At 39.0% G+C, this 26967-nt stretch overlaps 1 protein-coding gene across 4 annotated transcripts in view; it reads right to left on the bottom strand.

Annotated features, from left to right (window-relative positions):
• The window catches only part of CUNH8orf34 (chromosome unknown C8orf34 homolog), a 249830-nt gene that overhangs the window by 14375 nt on the left and 208488 nt on the right, over positions 1-26967 (bottom strand). For 3 of the 4 annotated variants that reach the window (XM_070391951.1, XM_070391950.1, XM_070391949.1), the window contains one exon: positions 12970-13017. The exons of the other annotated variant lie outside the window; for it this stretch is intronic. In XM_070391951.1, coding sequence (XP_070248052.1) covers positions 12970-13017 — 48 coding nt within the window. The remainder of the gene's footprint in view (positions 1-12969; positions 13018-26967) is intronic. 4 annotated transcript variants of the gene reach the window in all.

Raw genomic sequence — 26967 nt, forward strand, 5'->3', positions numbered from 1 at the left:
CATGTTATAGACATGCCACAAACTCTAAAATCTTTTTCAAATTTTCTTCCCTTTTGATAAGATTTAATGTCTTAATGAGAAGAAATATCTTGACCATGTTCCTTCCTGAATTAACACTTTTGTGGAAATGTTGACACTTATTCTTGGAAACTTAATAATACAATATTCAATATAAAATTGCACAAATAGTACCTCTTTGTCATCAAGGCTTCAAGTTCCCTCTAATGAGAATAAAGTTTAGTGGGATATATAGAACATTCTCAACTTCACCCTTCAGTACTAAGTCACTACCTCCTTCCTCTTTGCACGTCATTTATTTATTTATTTATTTATTTATTATATATTTTTATTGATTTCAGAGAGGAAGGGAAAGGGAGAGGGAGATAGAAACATCGATGACGAGAAAATCATCGACTGACGGCCTCCTGCACATGCCACACTGGAGATCGAGCCTGCAACCTGGGTATGTGCCCTGACCATGGAATGGAACCGCGACCTCCTATTCATAGGTCAATGCTCAACCACTGAGCCATGTCAGTCTGGCTTTTATTTATTTCCTTATTTTTATTATTATATTTCTCATATACTACTTCGCTGCTCCTTAACTTCTGTCACTGACCTAAAGCAGACCCTCATCATCTTCCAACCTGATTGTAATAGCCATCTGTGAAGTTTTCTAGGATCAAATTTCATATGCTTTCTATTTTTCCCCCTACAAGTTTCCTGCCAAAGTGAGTTTTCTAAAGTGCCATCCCCTTGTTCACTATCCTTGAGTAGCCTCCTCATTATTCCCAGGATAAGATCTAAACTCAAGGACCTTCATTGCTTGATTTGCCCCCAATTCCATCTCCATCCACCTCAACCGACACGTCCATTCCAGCTATAATTAACTGGTAGCTCCTCAATTTTGTCATCCTGTCTGATCTGCCAAGATGTTTTCACAGATCATACTTCTTGCCTCAAATGCACTAAATTTATCTCAAACATGAACATTCCTTCAGGCAGGTGTCATCTCTCTTATCTTCCCTGATCCTCCAAGAGAGAGTCACTCCTCTATTCCAGTGTGTGCCTATTGCACCAATAGAACAACTATTACTATATAGTAATTGCCTCTTCATATATGCCTGCCTCAAAAATATTGTGGAAAGTCCTTAAGGACAGGAATAACTTTTTCACCTGTGCATTTCCAGCATCTATTATATAGTACCTGGCAAAAAATAGGTATTCACTCAGTAAACATTTGCATAGGAGGAAGTAAGGAAGAGAAAAGAAGAGAGGATGAAGGGTAGCAAGGGAGGATGGATCCCCTTCAGAATAAAATATAAGTAACAATTTCAAATTTATTGAATCATGATTCAAGAAAATATTTTGAAACAGATTTTGAAAATTAAAAACACAAACTCAACGTGACCTGTCAATTCACTCATTTGTCCTCTCAAATTCATTCATCATCTTCCCCCACTTACAATGATGTTTGACTCCAAGTTGAGATAGTTTGCTTTATGTTGCTTAGATAAATACCAGCAAGATAAAAATAAAGGCTTACAGTTAGATGAGTATTAAACATATCTGCTGATCACTTTATAAGATATATAAATGTCTAATCACTATATTGTACACCTGAGACTAATGTAATATTTTACTAGAGGCCCAGTGCACAAAAATTTGTGCACTCAGTGGGGTCCCTCAGCCCGGCCTATGCCCTCTTGCAGTCTGGGACCCCTCAGAGGATGTCCACCTGCTGGCTTAGGCCCGCTCCCTGGGGGATCGAGCCCAAGCTGGCAGTCAGACATCCCTCTGGCAGCCTGGCAGCCCTCAGGGGATGTCCACTTGCCAGCGGGGAGCAGGCCTAAGCTGCAGCCGGACATCCTTAGCACTTCTGAGGAGGCAGGAGAGGCTCCCACCACCACCGCTGTACTGGCAGCCATCAGCCTGGCTTGTGGCTGAGCAGAGCTCCCCCTGTGGGAGCACACTGACCACCAGGGGGCAGCTCCTGCATTGAGCGTCTGCCCCCTGGTGGTCAGTGTGTGTCATAGTGACCAGTCATTCTGCTGTTAGGGTCAGTTTGCATATTACCCTTTTATTATATAGGATAGAGGCCCGGTGCATGGGTGGGGGCTGGCTGGTTTGCCCTGAAGGGTGTCCCGGATCAGGGTGGGGGTCCTGCTGGGGTGCTTGGCCAGCCTGGGTGAGGAGCTGATGGCTGTTTGCAACTGGCCACACCCCCTTCAGGGTGGGGGTCCCCACTGAGGTGCCTGGCCAGCCTGCGTGAGGGAGTGATGGCTGTTTGCAGGCTGGTCAAGCCTCCCCCCCCCCCCCCCCCCCCCAGTGGGGACCCTCACTCCATGGAGGTTTGGCCAGCCTGGGGAGAGGCTGATGGCTGTTTTCAGGCTGGCCACACCCTTTTTAGGGTGTGGGGGTCCCCACTGGAGTGCCTGGCCAGTCTGGGTGAGGGGCTGAGGGCCGTTTTCAGGCTGGCCAAGCCCCCCAGCGACGGAAGCTCCCAGCCTCTCCTTTTTTTCTTTTCTTTTTTTTTTATTCTGGGATTTATTTACCTTCTATAATTGAAACTTTGTAGCCTTGATAGGAGCTCAGAGCTGGCCAGGGAGGGCGAGAGGGATGCCTCCTGCTCGCTCCAGCTCCATGGCCACAGCCAGCTGAAAGCAGGTATCTGGGGTTTATTTATCTTCTATAATTAAAACTGTTGCTTTGAGTGGAGCTCAGAGCCCGCCATGGCAAGCGGGAAGCTTGGCTTCCTCCACCATTGGGGCAACCAAGCCTCCTGCTTGCTCCAGCTCCAAGGCTGCCGGCCGCCATCTTGTTTGGGTTAATTTGCATATTGTCACTCTGATTGGCTGGTGGGCATGGCTTAAGGCATAGTGAAGGTACGGTCAATTTGTATGTTTGTCTTTTATTAGTGTAGATACCAACAGTAACTGAAAACAAATCTAAAAAATAAAGGCTCACAAGCCCTGATCACTAAGAAACACTACATCAGAAAGCATTTGTTTAAAAAAATTCCTTTATGGCCCTGGTGGGGTAGCTCAGTTAGTTGGAGCATCATCCCAATAAGCCAAGGTTGCAGGTTCCATATCCAGTCAGGGCACATACAAGAGTTAACCAATGAGTGCATAAATAAGTAGAACAGCAAATCCATCTCTCTCTCTCTCTCTCTCTCTCTCTCTCTCTCTCTCTCCTTCTCCTCTCTCTCTAAAATCAATCAATCAATCCATCAATCAATTCCTTTATGAGAGGAACATCCCTTGATTGTGATGGTTACCTCTGGAGATATTTAGTCCCAATTTAGAATTTAAAAAAGGCAGAATTTTCCAGGAGTTTTGGAGAGGGTTAGAGAGTTGAATAGGTAAAGCATGGGGATCTTTTAAAGAGGTAAAACTATTCTGCATGGTATTATAATGGTAAATACAAGACATTAAGCATTTGTCAAAACCCATGGAACTTCACATTACAGAGTAAATGTTGATGTATTCAAATGAAAAAATAAATTAGATGATTAGGGAATTCCAGGATGAAAGGCAAAATACTAAAAAATAATCTAAATAATCTAAATGCATTACAAATGTCTAAAACAACTTACAAAAGAATAAGGTGCTGACCTGAGTAACTGAAAATAAGTGCACTCTAAAAGACCAAAAGCAAAAGGAACTGTACATAATAACTGTACTATAGTTGATAAACATTTTTTGTATGGGTATAGAGATTAACAATTCTAAAACACATTACATATATACACTGAGTGGCCAGATTATTATGAACAGCCTATCAGTACTTCATTCACCATCAACATGATAGGATGAACTTGATCAGCAATGATACTTAGGTATGTTGTGCTATTCAGATGTTTATAATGATCTGGCCCTCTAGCAACTTCAGTGCGAAATCATACCTAATTTGCCTAAAAATGTCAGGTGGTCATAATAATCTGGCCACTCAGTATATATTTGCAGTGGGAGTTTACAGATAAATAAGGCTAGAATGATCCATGTGTAATGTATTAGAGTTGGCAGCTGAGAGGACTTAAACACAATGACACACCAATAGCAAAGAACACAACTACCACTCTCGCCTTAATTTGTAATACCATTTTCCCACAAAAGAACTTGGAAATGACTGATTCTTGGACTGAGGTATAAAATATACAAGATGTCTAGAGCATCTGGTATTGCCAGAAAGAAAATGCTCGCTCGCTCGCGCGCACACACACACAACACACACAATGAGGATATTTCAAAAGGATGAAGAAAGTCAACTGAAAAAATCTCTCAGTGGCCAAGTCTAGAACAATTTGAGCAAAACTAAATCAATCAATCAATCAATCAATAAGATAGCATTGGGCTATTACCTAAAGTATAAAATAAATATTTGTAAACTCATTGCGATAAAAATAAATGACTAAATAAATGAATAGACCAATATGCCATGCAGAAGGATTTCAAATATTAATGTAGATACTAGAGGCCTAGTGCACAAAATTCATGCACAGGAGGGGGGGGGGGGTCCCTCAGCCTGGCCTGCACCCTCTTCAATCTGGGACCACTCGGGGGATGTCTGACTGCCAGTTTAGGCCCGATCCCACAGGGAAACCAGCAGTCAGACGTCCCTCTCGAAATCCAGGACCGCTAGCTCCTAACCGCTTGCCTGCCTGCCTGCATGATTGCTCCTAATCCCTCTGCCTGCCTAATCGCCCCTAACCCCTCTGCCTGTCTGATCGCCCCTAACTCCCTCTGCCTGCCGGCCTGATCACCCCTACCTTGCCCCCCTGCCAGCCTGATAGCCCCTAACTTGTTCCCCTGCTGGCCTGATTGCCCCTAACCGCCTCTGCCTCGGCCCCTGGCCTAAGCCGCAGTCTGGCCTCCCTCTGGGGGAGGCGACCTGGCAGATCAGAGGAAGGTGCCACCATAAACCCCCTGCTTCTGCCACTGCCAGCCTGAGCCTGGGCCCTTTGCAGCCACCCGTGGCTGCCTGAGCCTTGGACCTTTGCAGCATCCACGGCTGCCTGAGCCTTGGCCCTTGCAGCTGCTGCAGCTTTGTCCAGAAGAACGTCCGGAAGGTCGTCTGGAAGACATCTGCCTAATTAGCATAGTACCCTTCTATTAGTATAAATTCCATCCTTAAGGAAGTGGAGAATAACTTCCCTCTTCTTAAGTGTGGCCTGAATATAGTGACTTTCTCCCAAAGAGTACAACATGGAAAGGGAAAGCAAAAAGAATAAATAACTGTACAGTGGAGAAACCTGACAAAGACTACCTAAAGCCGGGTGATTAAGGTCAACATCAACAGCAATAATTCCTATTGATAGTATGTTCCTTTGATAGCATGGGATGAAAGTAAAAGTTTACCCCTATGGTTTTCCTCCTAAAAAACATATTATCCCCGTTTAACCATAAGGAAAATATCACACACATCTCAATTAAGGGATGATCAACAAAATATATGACCAGTACTCTTCAAAACTGCTGTCGTCATTAAACACCAAGGAACTCTGAGAAATGGTCACAACCAAGAAGAGCCTAAGGAGCCAGCAGTACAGAACATATCCTGGATGGGATCTTAGGACAGAAAAGGTACATGAGGGAAAAATTGAGGAAACGTGAATAAAGTAAGGGCTCAGTTACTCATATCATATCCATATTTGTTTATTAATTATGACACATGTACCATACTAATAGTAGGGGATAATAATAGATAATAATAGTTGAAACTGGAGAAGAGGTATATAGGAACTCTCTATATTATCTTTTCAATAGATTCTGTAATCTTAAAATGGTTCTAAAATTTTTTTAAGTTTATTTAAAATGCTGAAAAAACCCCCACGACATTTTAAAAATGATTTTCACTTTAAAATATCACATGAGCTACTCTTGAAAAAAAAAAAAAAAAAAAAGTCTGTTAATCAGATTAAAATATAAATTCCTGTCCTGTGAGATAGGGTTTGGCAGTGAAGAGTCCTTGCCCAGGGGTCATGAGTCACAGCTTTTTATCTTGGTAAATCTAAGGCAGTGGTTCTCGACCTTCCTAATGCCGCGACCCTTTAACACAGTTCTTCATGTTGTGGTGACCCCCAATTTCATTGTTACAAATTGAACATAATTAAAGCATAGTGATTAATCACAAAAACAATATGTAATTATATATGTGTTTTCTGGTGGTCTTAGGCGACCCCTGTGAAAGGGTCGTTCAACCCCCAAAAGGGTCGTGACCCACAGTTTGAGAACCGCTGCTCTAAGGCATATCACTTCCCCTCTTGAGATAGAATAAAGAGAGTGAAGGCCCTGGATTAGATAATCTCTCGAACTGTTAGGAGGAAACTCAGCAAATAATTAAAGATATTCAATCGTGAAATGTATACTTTAGATATAAATCAGTGTTTATTTTTAAGATTTCACTTATTTTTTTTCAAATTTACTAATTATTTGATTTGGTCTTTGAGTCTATACTAAAGCAGCAGCATAAATGTGAAAAATCTTAGATTTAAAATTCCCTAATAGTTAAGACAGCAGACGTCAATTTTCAAAAAGTTTCATGAGAAGAAATCACATTCCTCAGTTTTTTAAAAAATAGAACATGCAGTCTCTAATGTTTGAAGAACTATCAAAGATTTCTCATTTTGGTTTTGTAAGGTAAAAATCAAATGGTTAAAGCTTTTTATTTAAAAGAGTAAACTGTAAAGTGATCATGAAAAAGTGTTTTTAATTTAAAAGGTATTTTGGTTAATTAGCTTTTCGACCCAAATACTAAAATCTGTTTTCATAAGAGGAGATGATTAATAAGTCAATTGTATTACTTTTTCCCACAACAGTTCAGAATACTCAGCCATACAATCAATTGGTTTCTGTTTTTAATGACTTTACTTTTGAGCAGATAAGCAGCATTCACTTGTTAATTCAGTTATTGCTATATTGTAACTTTAGATGTTTTGCTTTGGTTTTCCCTTGAATACAGCTGGTAATGCGCCTGTTTTCTTTATCAATGCTGGCAGTACTATGTGTGTCCAAAATTGAGCCCATCAGACTACTTATAATTCTTTTTGATGGGGTCAAGGAGCTAAAATCTTGGATATTTTTAAACACAACAACTGACATTCCTCTTCGCCAGTTTATGAAAAAAATTTTCTACAAGAGTATTAAACTGGGTCTGAGCATAGAACAAACTCTTTCATATTCCCAAGAGCAAGTTCTTTGGATTGTTTTTCGAAGAAATGCCATTCATTCTTTTTTCAAAAACACTTTCACCATAAGTATGCAAATGTCCAGGGACTAGGAGTGGTGGGAAATAGTGACATGTGTCATATGGAAAACAGTTGCTAGTCTTGTATCAACGTATCATTCTATCTGCTAACAGAATGAGTGCTTTATAAACTCCAGCAGTATTGTTATTCCACATGGCTAGCTTATTTTTGGATTCTCTAAATGCAATCAATCAGTGATTTATGTCATGTGTGACCCTGAAACTTCAATATATTTAGAGAAAAAAATGCTCCTTTGCTCATATTTTCACCAATGGATACTTCAATTCAGCCAACTAAATATTACTTTCCCTTTGGTTAAGAATAAAACTAATGCACAAAATATTAGTTTCCACCTTTCAAAAAGGATTAATCACTTTTATTTTACTTCTATAACCATAGGATCCCTATAAAATAAGGATCCCTGAAACATGTTGCATATAAAATCAACACAAAACTACACTCCACTCTAGATACGTGGAAGAGACTGCTTCTTCTGACAAAGAATCGAGCCTCTACTTCCATGAAAATGAAACATATAATTTACATATTTAAATAAATAAAGTTTGAAAACAACTTTATATTTGTTAATGAAATGTCCTGTCTTATCAGGCTGAAATCCATCAATTTTTAGTTAATTATACTTCTGTAGCTTACTTCTTATGAGGATTGCAAAAGGGCAATTGAAACCCAAGAAGGGAAGTAATAAGTTTGGGGAAGCTATAAATTTGAATGAATAGGATTTTGGAAAAGAAAAGAGAGGGGTCAATAATAAAGATAGAAAAAATATGGTAGATTGTGAAAAACATTACAAAATAAATTGTAGGATAAAGTTGTAAAAGGCTTTGAAATGAATGAAACACTACTGAGTGTAGTCAATGAAAGCTAAGTCTTTTTGTAACAGTGAAATGCTGGGTATCTATGACTCCATCTTGTTCACACCTACATTGTTTCAATGGTCTTCAGGCTAACAGTGCCTGATTTAGAGATGCTAATCATTAGAGAAATTCTGCTTGGGGCTTGAGTTTTTACAGAAATAGCCCCTCCTATCTCCCCCCCCCCCCCGCCCCATCCCATCCCTTGACATAAAAGAAGCCTGAATTCTGTACTTTCTTAAAATGAATTTGAGAAACTGCTAGCACCCCTACCTTCTCAATTGGCAACTTCTCAATCAATAAATCTTTCCTTACAACAAACTTTGGTATTTTGAGTCTTGGCCTTTCAGAGAATTTGGACCCATAACAATTTTTCTAGCCTCCCCTTCCAATTAGCTGGTTTGATATAGGTTCGGAGTCATTCACTTGACTTTGAGCCATTTTACAACTATGTAATTTATAAAAATTTACTGGTATAGTAGTACAAATAATTCTTGTCCACATACATGCAAATTATGTCAATTTAAATGCAATTAATTATCCTATGGATATAAATTAGGTTTGCCAGTTTTTGCATTTATTTATAACTTCACTTCAAGATTCCTTATTTAACTATATATGTGAGGGTTTGAAATCTCCTTTGAATTTGTTGCAATATCTTATTGGTTCCTTAATTAATTAATGAGTTGAATAAATCTTTGACATATGATCATTTTATATCTGTACTAGTGGCCCGGTACACAAAATTCGTGCATGGGGCGGGGGTATCCCTCAACCAGGCCTGCACCCTCTCCAATCTGGGACCCCTCAGGGGATGTCCGACTACCAGTTTAGGCCTGATCCCACAGGGACCGCTGGCTCCTAACCGTTCACCTGCCTGCCTGCCTGATCACCCCTAACCACTCTGCCTGCCAGCCTGCTCGCCCCCAACTGTCCCCCCCTGCCAGCCTGCTCATCCCCAACTGCCCCCCCCATTGGCCTGGTCACCCCCAACTGGCCCCCCTGCCGGCCTGCTTGTCCCCAACTGCCCCCCCCCCCCCCCCCACTGGCCTGATCGCCCCTAACCGCCTCTGCCTCGGCCCCACCACCATGGCTTTGCCCAGAAGGACGTCCAGAAGGTCTCCCAGTCTAATTAGCATATTACCCTTTTATTAGTATAGATGAGAACCAGGATTATAACTTTAAAAAAATGTTATCCTTTAACTACATGCATTAATTCTTAGTGAATATCAATGACAGGTGAGTTTCCTTAAAAAAAAAAAAAAAATTCCTTGTTTCCTAGTTTACTAAGTGGAATAAAAGTATGATACTAAATAATAGTTATTTCAATTTTTAAAAAGTAAATCCCTGTGCATGATAAAAATTCCATTATGTTTTATTTGTTATAGAAGAACAATGTCATGCACTCTCCTTCAGAAGTACAGTTGGAATTTCATTGCATTAACAATCACAGAATATAAAACAGGGGAAAAGACAGACACAATTGGCAGGAGAAGTGATTCTAAGATATTTTGTAGCATAGAATCAGTGGCACAGTTGGAAAAACCAACCACCACGGATTTGAAAAAGGTCTGTCACTTAACAGGCTTCTTTTCCTGCCTGACACCCTGAGAGATTGTGAAGCTGCCGCTTGACACCTGGAGCTAGTTCACACTCCTGTGTATGTTGCCTCTGGCCTTTGGCCTTCACCAACAACTTCCCGAGGTTGTGAAGAACTGCTCTCAGTGGTTCTTGAAAAAGTTTTAAAAATCATCAACTTCAGTCTTTAGTTCTTCAGAGGCCTTCAACCATTTAATTTCACTATGTTTATCTGATTTATGTATGTTTAAATTAACACATTTCTCTAATAAGTAGGGAATTTCTAACTAGTATATTATGCTGCTCTCAGTTATTCATCTAAAGAAATATGATTTTAAAAAAGACCAGCTTCTCTATAAAAGGCACAGTGAGCTTTGGAAGTCCTTGATTTTGATAAGTTATTTTAAATTGTGAGTGAGTGTGTGTGTGTGTGTGTGTGTGTACAATGAATGTTGATATTATGATTCCAAACACTAAAATTTTTACAAAGTGAAATTATTATTTCTGCCTTGAGTTACTAAGTGCCTTGTAAGTAAAGAATATGTAATTTTTAAAAATTGTCAGAACAATTTTGAAGATTAGGGAAAGTAGATTATTATGAAATGCCTTGTTTTTTATTTGGTCAAAAATATAAACTCTATTCTGGAAAAAATTACACATTAAACAACAGAAAATATGGACCAGAAATGTTTTATTTTTTTGAGGAGACTATATTGTGTCTTTAGTTTTGAGTTAGGTCTAAACAGAATTGTCTAACTTCATGTGGTTATGATTCTGACTAATTATAAGACTAAATAAATAAGAAAACCAGAGACTTTGATCTGCAAAGAGTTGTTCAAACTTTAGCAAGAAATGTTAAATATATTAAAAATGTAAACACTATGGTTTATTTGAGTTTTAATGTATACTAAATAAAAGCAAATGTTTGCTAGCTCAGTTTTAACTTCAATGCTTCTGGCATACATATACATATACATATATATATATATATATATGTGTATATATATATATATATATATACACATATATATACACATATATATATATACACATATATATATGTGTATATATATATATATTTACACACACACACACACACACACACACACTGTTCCTTAATGTTTGCTGCTTCTAGGAATATGAGAAAGAGGGAAAAGTGAAATAAGAGCATAAGTGAGGAAAAAAACAAAAACTATCAATTTTTGGCTCACATTTTTAACTTGTTCGCAATAAAGGAGAGTTTGAATATATTTCCTAAAGATCCAATAATTATTGTCTGAAAAGAACTTTCAGTAAGTCAGTAGTTCACTAATTAAGATCAAACTTAGTTTTACTGTAAAAATGATCACTTATTGATTTTAAAAAGAGCTAAAAGCTAAATATCAACCAACATTAGATAAAAAATACTATGTGAAATTGAACCCCTAAGAAAGGCAAGGCTTACCTTGGGCAGTTCACACATACTTGTAAACTCAAACTGAAAGTCAGTAATAAATCTCCTAAGATCCTGAGGTTTTATACCCTGAATCAACCAAAAATATTATTCCTCAGAGTAGATGAATAAACAAAACTCATAAATTTATTAACAAAATGTTCCTCTACCTATATTATGTAACATTGATTTTTTTCCCATGCTGTATGAAGTTCCTCTCTAGAAATAACATTGGAAAGAACACTTTATGGCTGTGCCCACAAACTTTAGGGTGTTTATGAATTACATGGGGATCTTGTTAGAATGCAGATTTTGATTCTTTGGATCTGGTGTTAAGCCCTGAGATTTTGCATTTTTTACAAGACCTAGGTGATGATGATGTTGCTAGTCTGAGCACCACACTGAGAAGGTACACATTATCAGCCTTCATGTCACATTGAGCATTTACAATTGTGTACAACTTGTACATTTAGGTTGCACATTTGTAATGATGAGGAAAATAAGGATCTTTTTGTTGTTGTTGTTTTAGAACTGCAAAATTAATATAAGACACTTTAAAAGTTCTATCAGCTATATGCAGCCCATTTCGTATATCAACACTGCAATGCTCCCTTTCCTCCACAGTGCTAGACCTATACAAGACACATTGCAAGGCACCCTACCAGCAAGTGGGATGCTGAGCCAGAGCTTGAGCAAACAGAATCCTAAAGGGTGATTCTGTTGGTGCACATGTTGAAAACAGTGTCTGCCTCTTCTTGGCAACATTAATTGCTTAATGTATTCTATTCAATTTTTGTATCAAATTCATTAAGTGGAAATTTAAAGTTGGTGCTCCAATCCTCCAATGTTTTGCCCCATATATTTTGATTTTTCTAACCTGAACTTAAAACATCTGCCTGGCTATTCCCTTTTTTTCCTTCCTTACTCCTTCTCCATGTACCTTTCACAAAATTCCAACCACCTCCAAACAAGCATGAAAACTCAGAATGTTAGAGACTTAAAGGGGTGCTATTCACTCTGGTTTTTCTTTCCAAGGGATATCTAGAAGTAAAAGCGAGTTTCAGTATAGGTTCAGTATTCTGAATGAATCAAATGGACTACACAGTACATTTAGTAGGGCAATCAAAATTGTTTTTGAATGGATTCGTGCATGGGAGAATAGACTAATTAGAGACACAGATTGTCTTGCTGAGAACCAAATACTTGGTGCTTCCATGACATCATCACCAAGTTGTCTCCCAGATCCCTTCACCTGCAACAATTCAGGTGGCTAATTTAGTGACCTCTGTGGATTGGTTTCAGATCAAGTTTTACGGATTCTATGCACTGGTTTACCTGAAAGTCCCCAAATTCCATTTGCAAACTGCACAAAGACACTGCATGTGATGCAGAGCACCCTTGGACATCTTCCCAATAAATCAGAAGTCTAAATGGGTTTTCCACAAATATCTACATATTTAAATTGTTAAGACAGTTGGTATAGATTGTTCTTGTCATAAGAGCAATGATCATGTCTTACTTTTTTGGACATGGCCAACAAAAAGCATGTGTTTTTCATTTACTAGGATATCAGCAAATGTTTATGAGTGAAAATACATAATAGCACTAGGTTTATACCTTCATTTTCAGGATGAATTGACACACCGTATCTCCCTACCAATGAGGACCAAAAGCCATTTTTATACCATTATTTGTTACCCTGTTTCTGTGGGCATGACCAAAGGGTGGGCATAGACTGGAAACCCTACGGGCGGATGGAGAAAGCCCACGTGAGGGTTTCATCCTATATGATAGATAGATTGTTTTCAGACTGTGTTACAGGCCACCTTAAAACTCACTTCTTCCATGTAGTGTTTCAATGACTGTCCTCCACTGGGGGCTTCTCCCTAGAGGCAAAGAGGAAGAGAGGTTGACAAAGTCAGGAGAGGAAGAAGAAAGAATGAAAGAAGAGAGTCAGGGAGGAGAGTGAAACCTAGGAGCAACACCAAAACTTTACCATCCCCCCAGCATCTCAGTTGATGTTTGTGAGATTAACAGATGGGCAACTTCTTACAGTGAAGGAGGTAAGTTTTTTTTTCAAGGCAACACCAATTTTAGGTCACATAAACATATAACCACCTAGAATAGCTGACGAAATCTTAGGACAGAATACTAAATGTGTAGTATAAAATGTTTTGTAAATGTGTTCTTACAATAAGATTAAGAAAAAGTCACTAAGTCTGTATTCTATAAATGTGTTTGGGGATCTAATACATGGACTTAAGAATATTTTAGGGAAAGTGTACAGGTCATTAACCTGCCTTTTCCCAAATGTTTATATAAATCTTTTGCACCTTACTTGTATGTTATTAGTTAATTCTCCATTACTGTGCCTTTTCCTAGCACTTCATTGAATGCTGGTAATCATTGCAGTTTAAATCACTGACATTTAAAATAATTTAAACATATATCACAAGTTCATCCGAACACTGGTGACCAAAATTGTCAAACAACTTGTTAGTTTGGATAAATTATATTTTTATCTTACATGCGGGAGACATTTGGAAATAAATTCTGGGATACCAGGAAACGATAAACTCTAGAACACCATATGTGTTTAAATGATAACTAAATAAGTGTGAATAAGTTTACTTTTGTTTCTAACTCTTTGAGGACCCTCTTTGTTAACTTTTCAAGCACTTTCACATATATTATCTCATTTCATTAGATTTTCACGATGACTTGAGAAAAGATATCCCCAGGACAATTTAATACATAAATTGAAGAATGCTGAGACATGCTGAGTGAAGAGTTCAAAATCAAGGAGCTAAGCAGGGTATTTCTGGGACTGGATCCCACTCCAACCCTCTTTACCTTGTGGAAACGAAAAGTTTAAAACATAAAAAATAAATTTACTTTAGTTAAAAAAGTGATGTATACTATAAAGCACTTTGAGGGGATTTTTTTAAAAGCATGCTCATTTCTAAACAAAATTAAGCTAGAAATAAAGTGCTGGTATTCCTAAAAACTTACATATGGTAATATTTTTTCCAAATCATGGTTTTCACAACAAAAATTAATATGCTGCAGTTGAGATGTTTCCACACGCTCCAAGCTTGTAGGAAGCTCAATGGATACGATAACAAAAGAGGAAAGATTGTTATACTTATTTAAACTAAAAGATAAACTATAAGGAAAAATCAAAACCACATAAACCCCCTTAATTGTGAGGAATTTAACTCAAAGCATATAGAGATGGCTGGAAACTTACTTCAGATAAACGGCTTTTTATAGTTGAACTTGCTACACTATCTCCCCTCATTAGGACAACAAGTGTAGAAGGAATGCTATGCGTTCTTCCAATTGGATCTTCTGAGTGACAGACCAGTCCTTTTGTCCTAATAATCCCTCCCGCTATGCCTGGCAGGCTAAGGACAAGAGGATGAGGTGACAAACTGCTTGCTGTTACAGATGCTCTCTGGAGGGGCCAGCATCTGTAGTCTGGATGGATGGCCTCTGTACACCCGAGGGCTAACGGTGAGATGCTGCAGCACAGTCCCTGGGTGCTCACTGAAGAGGGTGCTTGGTTTCTCTGGAGCTGGAGTGCAGTGGTTTTCCCTGTTTGTCTGGACACATGCACTCTTATGCTAAGGCACGGTGATAACTGGTGGCTTTCTTGATGATCAAATGTAACTAAATCACTAGGTGTCCTATAAGGCTTCTTCTCAGGTTTGCCTCTTCCCCCAATGTCAGGCAGGTCCTCTTCAACTCTACCGCAGAGGAGAGGAGCAACTCACACAACACTGTTTGTTTCAGAGGTCACACAGAACTGACCCATGGCTGTAACTACCACTCAGTCATGGTGAGGAGGAGCATTGAGGAAGAGGAACATGGAGTCAAAGATGGCAGGTGGAAAAAACAGAGGAAACAAACACTCCACAGAGAGGATTACAAATGGGGTACAAGGCCAAGTGGACAAGAAAAAGAAGGAATTATTACCACTTGCAACAGCATGGATGGAACTAGAGAGCATTATGCTAAGTGAAATAAGCCAATCAGAGAAAGAAAATATCACATGATCTCACTCATTTGTGGAATATAATGAACAACATAAACTGATGAACAAAAATAGAACCAGAGACATAGAAGCATCAAACAGACTGTACAACCTATGAGGGAAGGCAGGGAGTAAGGGGGTAAGAGATACACCAAAGGACTTGTATGCATGCATATGAGCAAAACTAATGGACACAGACAGTAGGGGGGTGCGGTGAGGGCTTGTGTTTGGGAGAGAGGGTGGTGGGGGAGAGTTCAATGGGGGAAAAAGGGAGACTCATGTAATACTTTAAATAATAAAGAATTTAAAAAAAAGAACAAGGTGGTAGGATCTCTATGTGTTAGGATCGGAAGATACAACCCAAATCAAGAGCGCTATGTAGGGGTGCTAGTGAAATAAAGTATCTTCTAAAACACAAAGCTATCAACTCCAGTCATCCTTTCCATAGTTTTTAAGAATTGACATTTTAAATAACAAGACATTCTAACAACATAATATTTTTGGAAGCACCTGGAAATAAATTAAAAATATCCAAATGCAATTTCCCTTGAGAAACAAATATAGGAAAGGTGGTATAAGGGAAGCAGAAAGGGCATGTGAAGGAGGGAAAGGGCAGGATACATGGAAACTGTGCCTTAAACAAAAGGAAAAAAAGGTATTTCCTGAAATGTGGTTTTACTTATCATGAACCTAAATATAACCAAAGTTGAGATAAAAAAGTTTTAAATGTGCATTACAAAATATAAACTCAGAAAAAAAATTTGACATGGCTGTTAGAGACAAAAGCTCTTGTTACGCTCCTAGTTATTTTGCAGTTAAGGGAACATTTTCATGAGACGGAATATCCTCGAGACAGAAGTAGGTCTAGGCCCACACCCTCCTGAATCTATTGCCGTTTTTCACTATACCATGCTTCTTTTCTTTCAATCAGTAGGTCATTTTTATTTACTTCTGACTAACCCTTAGACAAAATGCATAAAGACTTCCGTTTGTATGGAGAGTACATTTACTCACAAACCTTTTGTGTCTAAGACCTCTGGTACTAATTTCTGTCAAAGACATTTTCATGAGATCCTTACCGCCAGCAGAATGATCTTTCTCCCCACCTTTTCTCAAATGAAACTAAACAATAATCCTAACACAGAGAACACCTTCCTAAGACGTACATGAAGTATTTAGAACCCATAGAAGAAGGGAGCTTGAGATGGATGGCCAGGACATTTCTGAACCCAAGGGACCCACAAAAGTCCACCCGTTATTTATTCCACCAGCATTTATTAAGCACCTATGGTGTGCCACATGCTGTGCTAGTGTGGAGACAAATTGGTGAATAAGAACTAAGCCCTATCATAAAAAGTTAATTTTTGAAAACAAATACACAAGTTATTAGAATATAGAGCAAAAGTTACTTGGCACAGGTAAACCCAAGCTGCTATGGGAAAAAATAGGAGGAAAAGCCACCTAGGCTTTCATTTACTTAACAAGCATGTGTTGAGAGCTCACATGTGCTGGGAACTGGTGTAGCCCACTAGATACATGGGATGAAGAAGACAATGTGGAGGGATTGAAAGTTGAGGAAGTTATTATAAAGCTTAGTCCTCAAGACTAAGTCAATTAGTCTTGACTTAGTCAATTAGCCAGAACAAGAAGCTGAATAGAAAGAGGACTCATATCAGGCAGAAAGAAAATTTTGTGCAAGGTCCCAGGCACAACAGAGCAAATATATGAAACCACAAGTATTACAATGAGGAGCGCTAATTATACTCTGCACTGTATTTTTAGATAGAGAGATATTAACATCATGTATTATTTCCTAATTTTATACTATAATTCCCTGTAAAACAGATGCTGATGATGATGCTATGTGCTACATTTCTTAATCACATTATTACACAAAGCTACTGCATTGGTGACAGATGGCAGAGGATTGAAGTTCAGCTTTCCAAACTCCAGCATATTCTACTGGCAGCTAATGATGTCCGAGAGAACAGGCAGGGATCTATTTCTAAATAGTAAAATAGTGGGTGCCACAGTTAGAAACGCAGACATTTTTGGAAAGTTCATACATCTTTTAAATCATTCAGAATTTTTTAATGAAAATTTGCCCACAATCTTATGGATAAATATAGCATCATTGCAGACCATTTGTCTCTGAAAATGACAGCTTTCTCCAGTAGAGAAGATACCCGATTGCTTTAGCATTGTTAAAGGCTAACAGATAGGAGCATCCTATATAATAAAAGGCTAGGCGTCATGACCAGAACGACCGATCGACCAGTCGCTATGAGGTGCACTGACCACCTCTTGGTCCCTCCCTCTAGTCCACAAGCTCCGATTACTGGATGGCCAATGGGGAACCATGGGGAACCGGGCTGGATGGCGGCAGGGTGGGACTGGAGACTGGCAAGGGGCAGGGGGCAGACCTCTTGGTCCCTCCCCACCACCCACAGGCTCTGATCGATCCTGAGTTTCTTCCGAAAGGAACGTGGCGCCTCCACTGCACAGCCTCCCGGGACGCAGACTCACTGCTGTGAGAGGCTCTAGAGCAGAGACTTCAATAAGGACTTAAGCGCTGCAGCGACCATCAGCCTTCATTGCTGGGAGGTGGACGGAGTACATCAGCCTTAAAGCACAAACGCCACCCTCTTCTCCACAGCCACTTCTGGGTCTGCAAGAAACTGTGCATGCTCCTCCCTGCAGGATGGGTGGGGCCAGAGCCTGAGCTGAGAGGCTCCGCGATGGGAGAGGGGCTGAGCCAGGCTGCTGGGCCAGTGCAGGGACAGAGGGAGGGAGGGAGGGAGGGAGGGGCAGGAGCACGGGGGCATCCCTGGTTCCCTGCACCTCCTCTCACAGGCATAGCGCTTCCTGGTTGAGTTTCCCACCTCATTGTTAGGGTTTTGGCTGGTGACGCTGGCTGTGAAAAGATTCACAAGAGAGAGAAGAAACAGGTGCAGAGAAAGGGCATTTATTTTACTTCTTTAAAGGGAGCAAAGGGCCAGGTGCCTTTTGATGGCACAAGGCACCGAAGGCAGAATGGGCTGTTCTTTTGATCGCCGGATGGCAAATGAGGAACTGGGGTGGGTGGTGGTGGCAGGGTGGGACTGGGGACTGGCGAGAGGGCAGAAGATGGCCCTGATCACAGGCTAGGCCTAGGGACCCTATCCGCGCACGATTTCGTGCAATGGGCCCCTAGTTTTAAGATAAAATGTTATGCCCGGTGGGTGTAGCTCAGTGGATTGAGCATTGTCCCATGCACCAAGAGGTCACTGGTTCAATTCCTAGTCAGGGCACGTGGGGTTGAGGGTTCAATCCCCAGCAGGGGGCCTGTAGGAGGTAGTGATCAATATCTATCTCCCTCTCCCTTCCTCTCTCTCTGAAATAAATAAAAACATATTTTTAAAAAAGATAAGATGTTATGATCCACTCTGCCTTTAAGTTCCACTAATGATCAGGAGCTAAATTTGTCCCCTCAGAAGGGACAGAGAATACTCAATCCCTAACCAACTTTTAAATTAAAATAAGCTAAATAGTGCCTTTAGCAGTAATGCCCTTACCTTAAAGAATGAAGAAGGGTAGAAGCAATTATGGAATTGATGATTAGCCTATATAATAAAGAACTAATATGCTAATTAGACCAAACAGCAGAACAACCATCTGGACAACCTTCCGGACGACCTACCAGACAAAGCCAGGGCTGCGAGAGCCAGCTGAGATAGCCTGGGCTACAAGGGCCAAGCCCCTTGCACGAATTTCGTGCATCGGGCCTCTCGTTACTTATAATGTTAATTTTTTAATGATTTAAAACATTTTAGTGTTTCTTATTATTTTCTGTAAAGTGGTTATTCAGTTGAAAAGAAAAAAGATATTTCATTCTTTCCTTTAATCCTATGTAAAAAAAAAAGAGGGGGGGGACAAAGCCAGTAATGAATGAGAGGCTCCCTGTTTGGAAAGTAGAATCTTTCATCAGTGGATGTTGGACAAGAGAAGGGATGGACAAGAGGGTGGGGCTGTAAGAATGGATAGCTTAGTGTTAATGATTTTGAATTGCATTGACTTAAAAATTAGATTGAGATATATATCATTAGTCAATCGACTTTAAAAAAATCTATTTGACCTTGAACAATTTATTGCTCTAGTCATGTGTGTCTTCTCTGATATGTGCTGATTAATTTATCATGTCAATTATTAATACCATTTCACTTTTATTATGTACAAAAAGGAGTATTCATTTTTTCTAAAATGATTTAATGTGGCAACACAGCAAATCATCTGCCATGAGATCTTGAGAGTCACGGCTTTCTTTTGAAGCTGAGTTCCCTCAAATAGAAAGTACAGACAACAGAACCACAGGGTTGTGTTTCATCTGAGATTGTGAAGGTCAAAGAGTACTAGAAACTCCAAAGAGTTATACCCCTGTAAAGTGCAGTATTTAATGTGTATATCTCCACTCATCTGCCCACCTATTGGTTTCATGCCTCCTACCCTGTCCCCGTCACTCATGTCTCTATATTCTGACACTGTACACATCTTTCTCAAAATACATACCACACTCTATTATAATCACTGCTTAAATGGTAAATCATCAGTCTTTACCATTTAACCCTAAGTTGTTGGAGGGCAAAAATTGTTATTATTAGTTTTTACCTTCCAAGTCTTGGTATTTATCCTGCCTTTCTGATGAGAATTGACTGAATTCCTGACTAAGCAAATAGTAAATGAAGGAAAGAGCTTCTTAACAAAAGTAGTCTAACATACAAATACTAAAAAAATAATAGAGTTCAAATATCACCACTTAGCAACTACTAGTAAATAAACAGGTAGTGGCATTAAGCATCAATGGCTGCTAAGATTATAAAATGAGAAAACAACCAGATATTACACACCTCTTTTTAAAAAACGTTTTTTACTGATTTTTAGAGAGAGAGGAAAGGAAAGGGATAGAATGATAGAAACATTGATGAAGGAGAAACATCATCAATTGGCACCTCTTGCATGCCCCCTACTGGGGATGTGCTCCGACACATTGAACCTGTGACCTTTCGATTCATGGATCAATGCTCAACCACCGAGTAACACCAGCCAGACATATGTAACTCTTTTTATTGTGTCGAAGAGTAGCTTTATCCAGTTTCTAGAAAATTTTCTGGAAAATATTAAGAACTGAAAACATATTGAATTGCACCAAGAATATGAAATTAGCATACCTGTGGATAACTCTACAGGTAAGGGTCAGGGTACATTAACAGATAAATTGTAAGAAAATGCAAGAAATAGAAGAGGAACCTATAGATTAAAAGAGACTTAAGGACATCTAACTTTAAAAAGTTGGCGAGGTTAACATAATGTCAAGGGATGCATATTTGGGTGACAAAGCTACTTTTAAAATGCAAGTCGTTGATTGTTATAAAAGTTAGACTAGTTATTTGTGGGAAGAGGCAGAGGTTGTGATTGGGACAGGGCACACTATGGACACTTCTTGACCTGGGTAGCGTTCTCATTGTAATAAATAATTAAGCCAAACATTTGATTTGGGTGATTTTTATATGTTTGTGTTCTATTTGTAATAAAAAGAGATTTAAAAGGAAACTGATAGCCATGTCTAATGGCAACTATATTGATACAGGCATAAATGTAAAGTCCAAATGAAACTCTTAAAAAATAAGAGTGAAATTTATAATGCTCTATCTCTTGTTGGCTACATCTCCATGGTTACATATCTAATCCTTCATTGATCCAAATCTTCCGGTCTATGTAAAGAGGCAATTACTAGTTATATGTCTAGAAAGGTAGTTAAAGGACACTCTTATCCTTCTGATTGAATCTTAAGCTAATCTAATTATAACACCAACCTCATAAAAATCAGTTGGCAATTCTGATTTTTATAATTTGAAATAATTAAGCCTTTAAATTCTCTTCCATTAAGCTTTTTTAAAAAAAAATCAATAGATGCCACTTTGGAATTTGTAAAGTACCTGTATAAATTCTCCAAGGTCAGTGAAATATGAATGTCAGCTTCATAATTTAAATCAGATATACAATGTGTTCTTTTAAAATTAAATTAACCTGTGCCTTTGCAAAATTGTTAAATGGCTAAGGTGACCAGCCTCCTGCACTGTGGCTCGGATGCAGCACGCAGGAAACCTGACATGCCCAATGTTCATGCAACACCAGGATATTTTGGTTTCTCCTGTTCACAGCCCATGCTTCTTTCATTTAAAAAAAGATTGATTTTTTAGGTAAGTAATAATACGAGGGATTTTTCTACATTGAGGGGAACATTTCTCTAACCGATGCATGGACACAAATGATTTTCTGTTTGTTTCTTTTAACGTATGCGTCTGAGTTTTCAACTCAACAACAAATAAGACCAGTTTCACATGTCAGAAACCTTTGCATTATTTAATGAGCTATAGAATAATTTAAACTTTGTAAGAAAAATTCTTTTTCACTGACTTGTCAATGTAAATAAATACAGGCAGTACAATGCAGAAGCACATTTACATTCAAAAGCCTATTTTGAATCCTTAACACGTTGATTTGAAAGGGGCTAATGTTTTTATTTTTAATGGATTCCTTAAGTGGTTCAAACCAAATAAACAAAATGCATAAATTAAAATGATCTGGCCTGTCACAGACTTGGCAGCTGATGCCATAAACAGTGTCACTAGGAGAGTTGTGACTTGCGTGGGGGAAACGTGTAGAAGTATAATCAATTTTCCAAGAAAAAGAGGTGGCTTTCAAATGAGTAAGTGAAGTGACTCAGAGGAGGAGATAAGGGGTTCTTTAACTTATTAACAGTATCACAGTTACTAACTCTGCAGTTTTCCCTGCCTCTAGGATCATTTGAAAAGGCAGTTTCCACTATTGCATCCAAACTTATCACCTATATTTAGGTACAGTATTTCTTCTGCTTAACATAGACCGGACACAAGACTAAGACTTGGCCTTGATTCCATGTACTGTCAGAAGGTGGCAAAAGGTGGTGATGTCCTAGAGAGGCAAGAGTACAGGCTTTGGAGTCAAGCAAATATGTGTTCATACCCTAGTTCTGCCACTTATGCTCATGTGCACTGGGCAAATTACATAAGTGCTCTGGGTCTCAATTTCCTCATCTGTAAATGGTTATAACACCATGTGCCTCATGGCTTATTGTGATGATTAAATAAAATAATGTCTCTAGATCACAGAAGATGAGACTAAGTTCCTGGCTGTCATCATTATTAATCAGGATAGAAATTATTAGTATTAGTTTTAGCAGAATTTTAGTGAATGAAAGACAGAGAAAACCAACCTTATACTCTATAAGGTCAGACAATTAGAGATATGCTTAATTCTTTAAGAATACAGCTTGGATGAGGACCTGAAAGTGGGAAAATCAGATGCCACTTTTTAATTTACCTATTCTTATTTTTGTGTCATTCTTTCAATAAAAATTATTGCACTTTTAATGACAGGTGAATGGCTTCACACACAAATACGTTTTCAGCAGTAAATTCATAGGTAAATGGAAGGTTGACTGAGGATGAGATAAAAGGGAACTTTAAAAAATCTGGAACATCAAAACTGCAAAGAGGTGAATGACACAAGTCAAGGTAAATTTATTGTTGAGGAAATGGAGAAAGACTATATCCTTAACAATACTTTGTTCCTGACCATCTATCCTGCCACTCATGACCCTCTGCAATACTCCAGTCATGCTCAATACATTCCAGGTCACCCCACAGTCAGTGGCTCTATCTCTCTGCATCCTTTCGTCCTTCCTTCTGTCCTTCCTTCCCTCCTCAACCCATTGCTTTGTGCATGGCATGCTATCTTGTTGATGTCACCTGGTAAAATTCTACTCTTGGCAAGTCTAAGTTCAGTCCACTGGTTCCAGGAAGACTTCCCTAACCCACATGATTGCATTGCCCCCACCCAACCCACCACATGTTCCCATTACTCTCAATAATTACAGCATTTGCCATGCTGACTGCCTTGGCCTGCTACACTGTCAGTCCCACAGACCTACCCTTACCATTTGCAGGGCCTGAGGGAAGAAGTCAACAAAGGTCCACAATGCCAACAAAATCTAACATAAGATATATTTTAATGTTCAATCAGACTTGACAGGCCAGCTAGAAAGACATAATTTTGGAAATATTCTGAGAAACACAGAAAGACAAAGACTTTGGTAAGAGCTTTGAATATTATAGAAATGACACAATCAGGGAGATTTTAGTAGCAAGAAGTCATACTTTAGATCTATTCAGGATCCACAGAAACTATTATCCAAATGTGAACTAGAGAAAGAAAATTGACTATGTTTGTTCTGAGTTTTATAATGGCCCCAAAATATAGATAAACAAAAATAAACTATGATAGAATATAAGAATAACAGTAAAGGAGGAAGCTCTAATGGAATTGTCAAAAAGAGACCTTCAGCCGAAACCAGTTTGGCTCAGTGGATAGAGCATCGGCCTGTGGACTGAAAGGTCCCAGGTTCGATTCCGGTCAAGGGCATGTACCTGGGTTGCGGGCACATTCCTAGTAGGAGATGTGCAGGAGGCAGCTGATCGATGTTTCTCTCTCATCGATGTTTCTAACTCTCTATCTCTCTCCCTTCCTCTCTGTAAAAAATCAATATATATATATATATATATATATATATATAGAGAGAGAGAGAGAGAGAGAGAGAGAGAGACACCTTCAGTCCCACCAGCTAAAATGGTCTATCTGAGGTGGGATCAAAGGCAAAGGTTCTCTGTAGGACAGACTTAGAGAAGCTGGATAAAACTTAGAAATGAAACAAAGTAGGGAAGGATGTGGAAGGACCTGTTTACAGAAGGGACCTTTCCAATCATATTCTGCTAACTACAGGGCTTACTACACCCCTTCAGCCTCATCTCACGTTTTTGTAAACTGCACAGTGATATCAGAGATTATACATATCATCCAACACCCACCAACCTCACGAACCACAATCTAAAGGCTTCATTAAATCTAAGACAGGGCACAGAGCTCATGATGACATTCCAAGTCTCTTTGATGCAGTGTAGTTTTTCCTTTGTGGTCTAAAATCCTTGCCCCTTTGGAGACCAGAGCCTCAAGATGTTCTATAGGAGGAAATTTCTATGTTAATTCTTAGTCCAAAAGTGAATTTAATGTGCCTTCCAGAACAAAGATTACTTTAGGGTCCTGGGAAGGGCCAAACCACATCATAGAGAGTAAGAAGATATCTTTCATTCTCATGAAGGTATGCCCATCTTTAGAACCAAGTTCAAAGCAAACATCTTTTGAAGTCTTACCGAACATGACTGAACATTGAGGTTTATTACAATGTTTTTGCATGTGTTTGCATTTTGTGAGAACAGCTAGGATCAGAAGCAGAAGAGCCAAAAAGATTGCCTGCCAGGTCTGGGAATCTAAAAGCCAAAAATTTCAAGAGAAAAAAAGATTCTTATAACATGTGTAGCCTAATTTTACACACTCTCAATGTTAATTGCGATAAACATTCGAAATCTTGGGATACTTCTTGACAATGAACTTCAGAGCCAAACTATTTGGCCCTGCCTCGAACTCACAGCAACATTGCTGGTTAGAAGTTAAATGTAACTCATCTTACAGCCACTGCCAGTTAGTTAAACATATCAACTTAATAAAGCCAATGAAAAGGCAGCCTCAGTATTTTTAAAGATAACAAGTATCCTGGGAAACAGTTCTCTCTACTCTTGTAAAATGCATTTTTGAAGCCCAGAGACAATACAAATCAAGCTAATCAAGGCACCTGCCACCCAGAATTTTGCCTTTGAATGTTGTGAGATTCTGTAATGACTCATTTGGCGGTGCGCCAGACTCAGGGCTGACCTCCTCATACAATCGCACACAATGTGCCCCAGCCAAGGAGATGAACGGAGGCAAATGTTGGTCACTTCTGTAGACAAGAAAGAGCTTTGACAGCAAGAGAGATAAAACAAGGCAAATAAAAAAAAAGAAAAGAAAAAATAGGCACAATCATACATTTTCAAATTTTCCAAGAACCTGAAACTAACCCAATGAAATTGCAAAATATTCTATCATGATTTTTTAAAAAGTCACATAAATATAGAATTAAAGAAACATAGCTACATAGCAGTTCATATTTTAAAAAATATGTAGTTACCTAAAGAGGCAAACATAAGGTAACTACAACTTTAGTGTACACCAGCAGTGCAGTAGAAATTCCTGAGAAAGAAAAAAAGCTATTCCAATAGTAGACATTATTAATGAACGTACAATCAACTCCTCTAGGTTGTTAATAGTTGAACTGTACATTGCTGATCGGTTTAAGTATTGTGCCTAGGTTTGGTATGTCAGAAGGAGAAGTGATTAAAATGGTGAGAGGTCTAGATAGAAGGTCATATCACATAAGGGATTATTAAAGAAGATGCTCATTTTTCATCGGAAGGACAAAGGAGAGAGTGATTGAGATATTTAACTGAAGACTTCAAAGATGGAGGAGAAATTAGAGTTCTTTCTTGTTTCACAGAGCAAAATTAAGGCATTTAGCTGAAAGTTTCATGGAGTCAGATTTTCCCTCAAAATGAAGAGGCATTGTCTAAGAACAGTAATAAAATATGGATGGAAGCAGGAAGCTTCAGGAAAGACTTGTTGCCTGAAATCTTGTGGGCAAGAGCAGGCAGTGGGCTATGGAAGGAGTTCCTCATTGAGGATGAAAAATTTTACTGTTAAATTTCCTACTCCTAGAAAATGTGGTCTCTTCCTAAAGTTCGAAAGTTAAGCATGTAAACTGAGGCAGATTGGAATTTAGGGGATAGAATTACAGTGACTTTTGCTTCCCATAATTACAATCCTTTTGTATTTAATTCAGAGCCAGGAGGTAGAAAAGTCTTCCATCGGTAGTCTTGTTTTTTGACTGCGATGTCTGAATAAAGGAAAGAAAAATGGCCTATATCTAGTAGCTGCTATCGATCAAGCACAGGTCCACTGTATTCAATCCTCACACTATTCCTGTGAAGCAATTATCTCCATTTTGCAGATGAAGAAAATACCAAAAAAGACTTGAGTCTTGAATCCTATGGTCTTGAAGTCTATGAATCCTCTAATAATGAAATCAACCACTCTAGTCAAACTGAATGCTTACATTTTGACAGAGGTTGATTTAAGCCTCTGCATGGACTCCTAATCCAGTTGTCTGTTTATTACATTATGTTGCTATTTTCTACTTCTTGGTTTTGCTAATCCAGGGCCAGCTCAACCCATCTATATATATAAAAGCCTAAGCGACCGAATGAATGAACTACCGAACGACCGGTCGACTGGTCACTATGATGCATACTGACCACCAGGGACAGACGCTCAATGCACAGGATTGGGCTCCCTCCTGTCTGGATCGGGCCTGCGGGGATCGAACTAAAACAGGCTATCCAACATACCCTGAGGGGTCCCAGATTACAAGAGGGTTCAGGCCAGGTCAAGGGACCCCACTGGTGCACAAATCTGTGCACCGGGCCTCTAGTTATTTATATTAAACCTAAATATAAATTAGTATTGTTGACAATGAACCCATTCAAATACATAGAAAGTAACTTAAAGAAAAAAAAATTACTGTTAATCATCAAAGCTTGTGTCAGGTTGTTATAATAATTTAATTAATAATATTGTGAAAACTCCATGCCCAGATACATTAGTGTATTTCTGCCAGGAAGAGGAAGTAAGGGCAAGTCTTTAGTGTCTCTTTAAGGCTTGCAGGATATAAACATGTCATTCAACACTCCTGGGAAGCCAAGCCCCCAAATCAATAGAAAAAGCACTGACTTTGGAG

Source organism: Myotis yumanensis, unplaced genomic scaffold (genome assembly GCF_028538775.1).
Source record: "Myotis yumanensis isolate MYYU_CA2020_CCGP unplaced genomic scaffold, mMyoYum1.0.hap1 SCAF_15, whole genome shotgun sequence".
NCBI lineage: Eukaryota > Metazoa > Chordata > Mammalia > Chiroptera > Vespertilionidae > Myotis > Myotis yumanensis.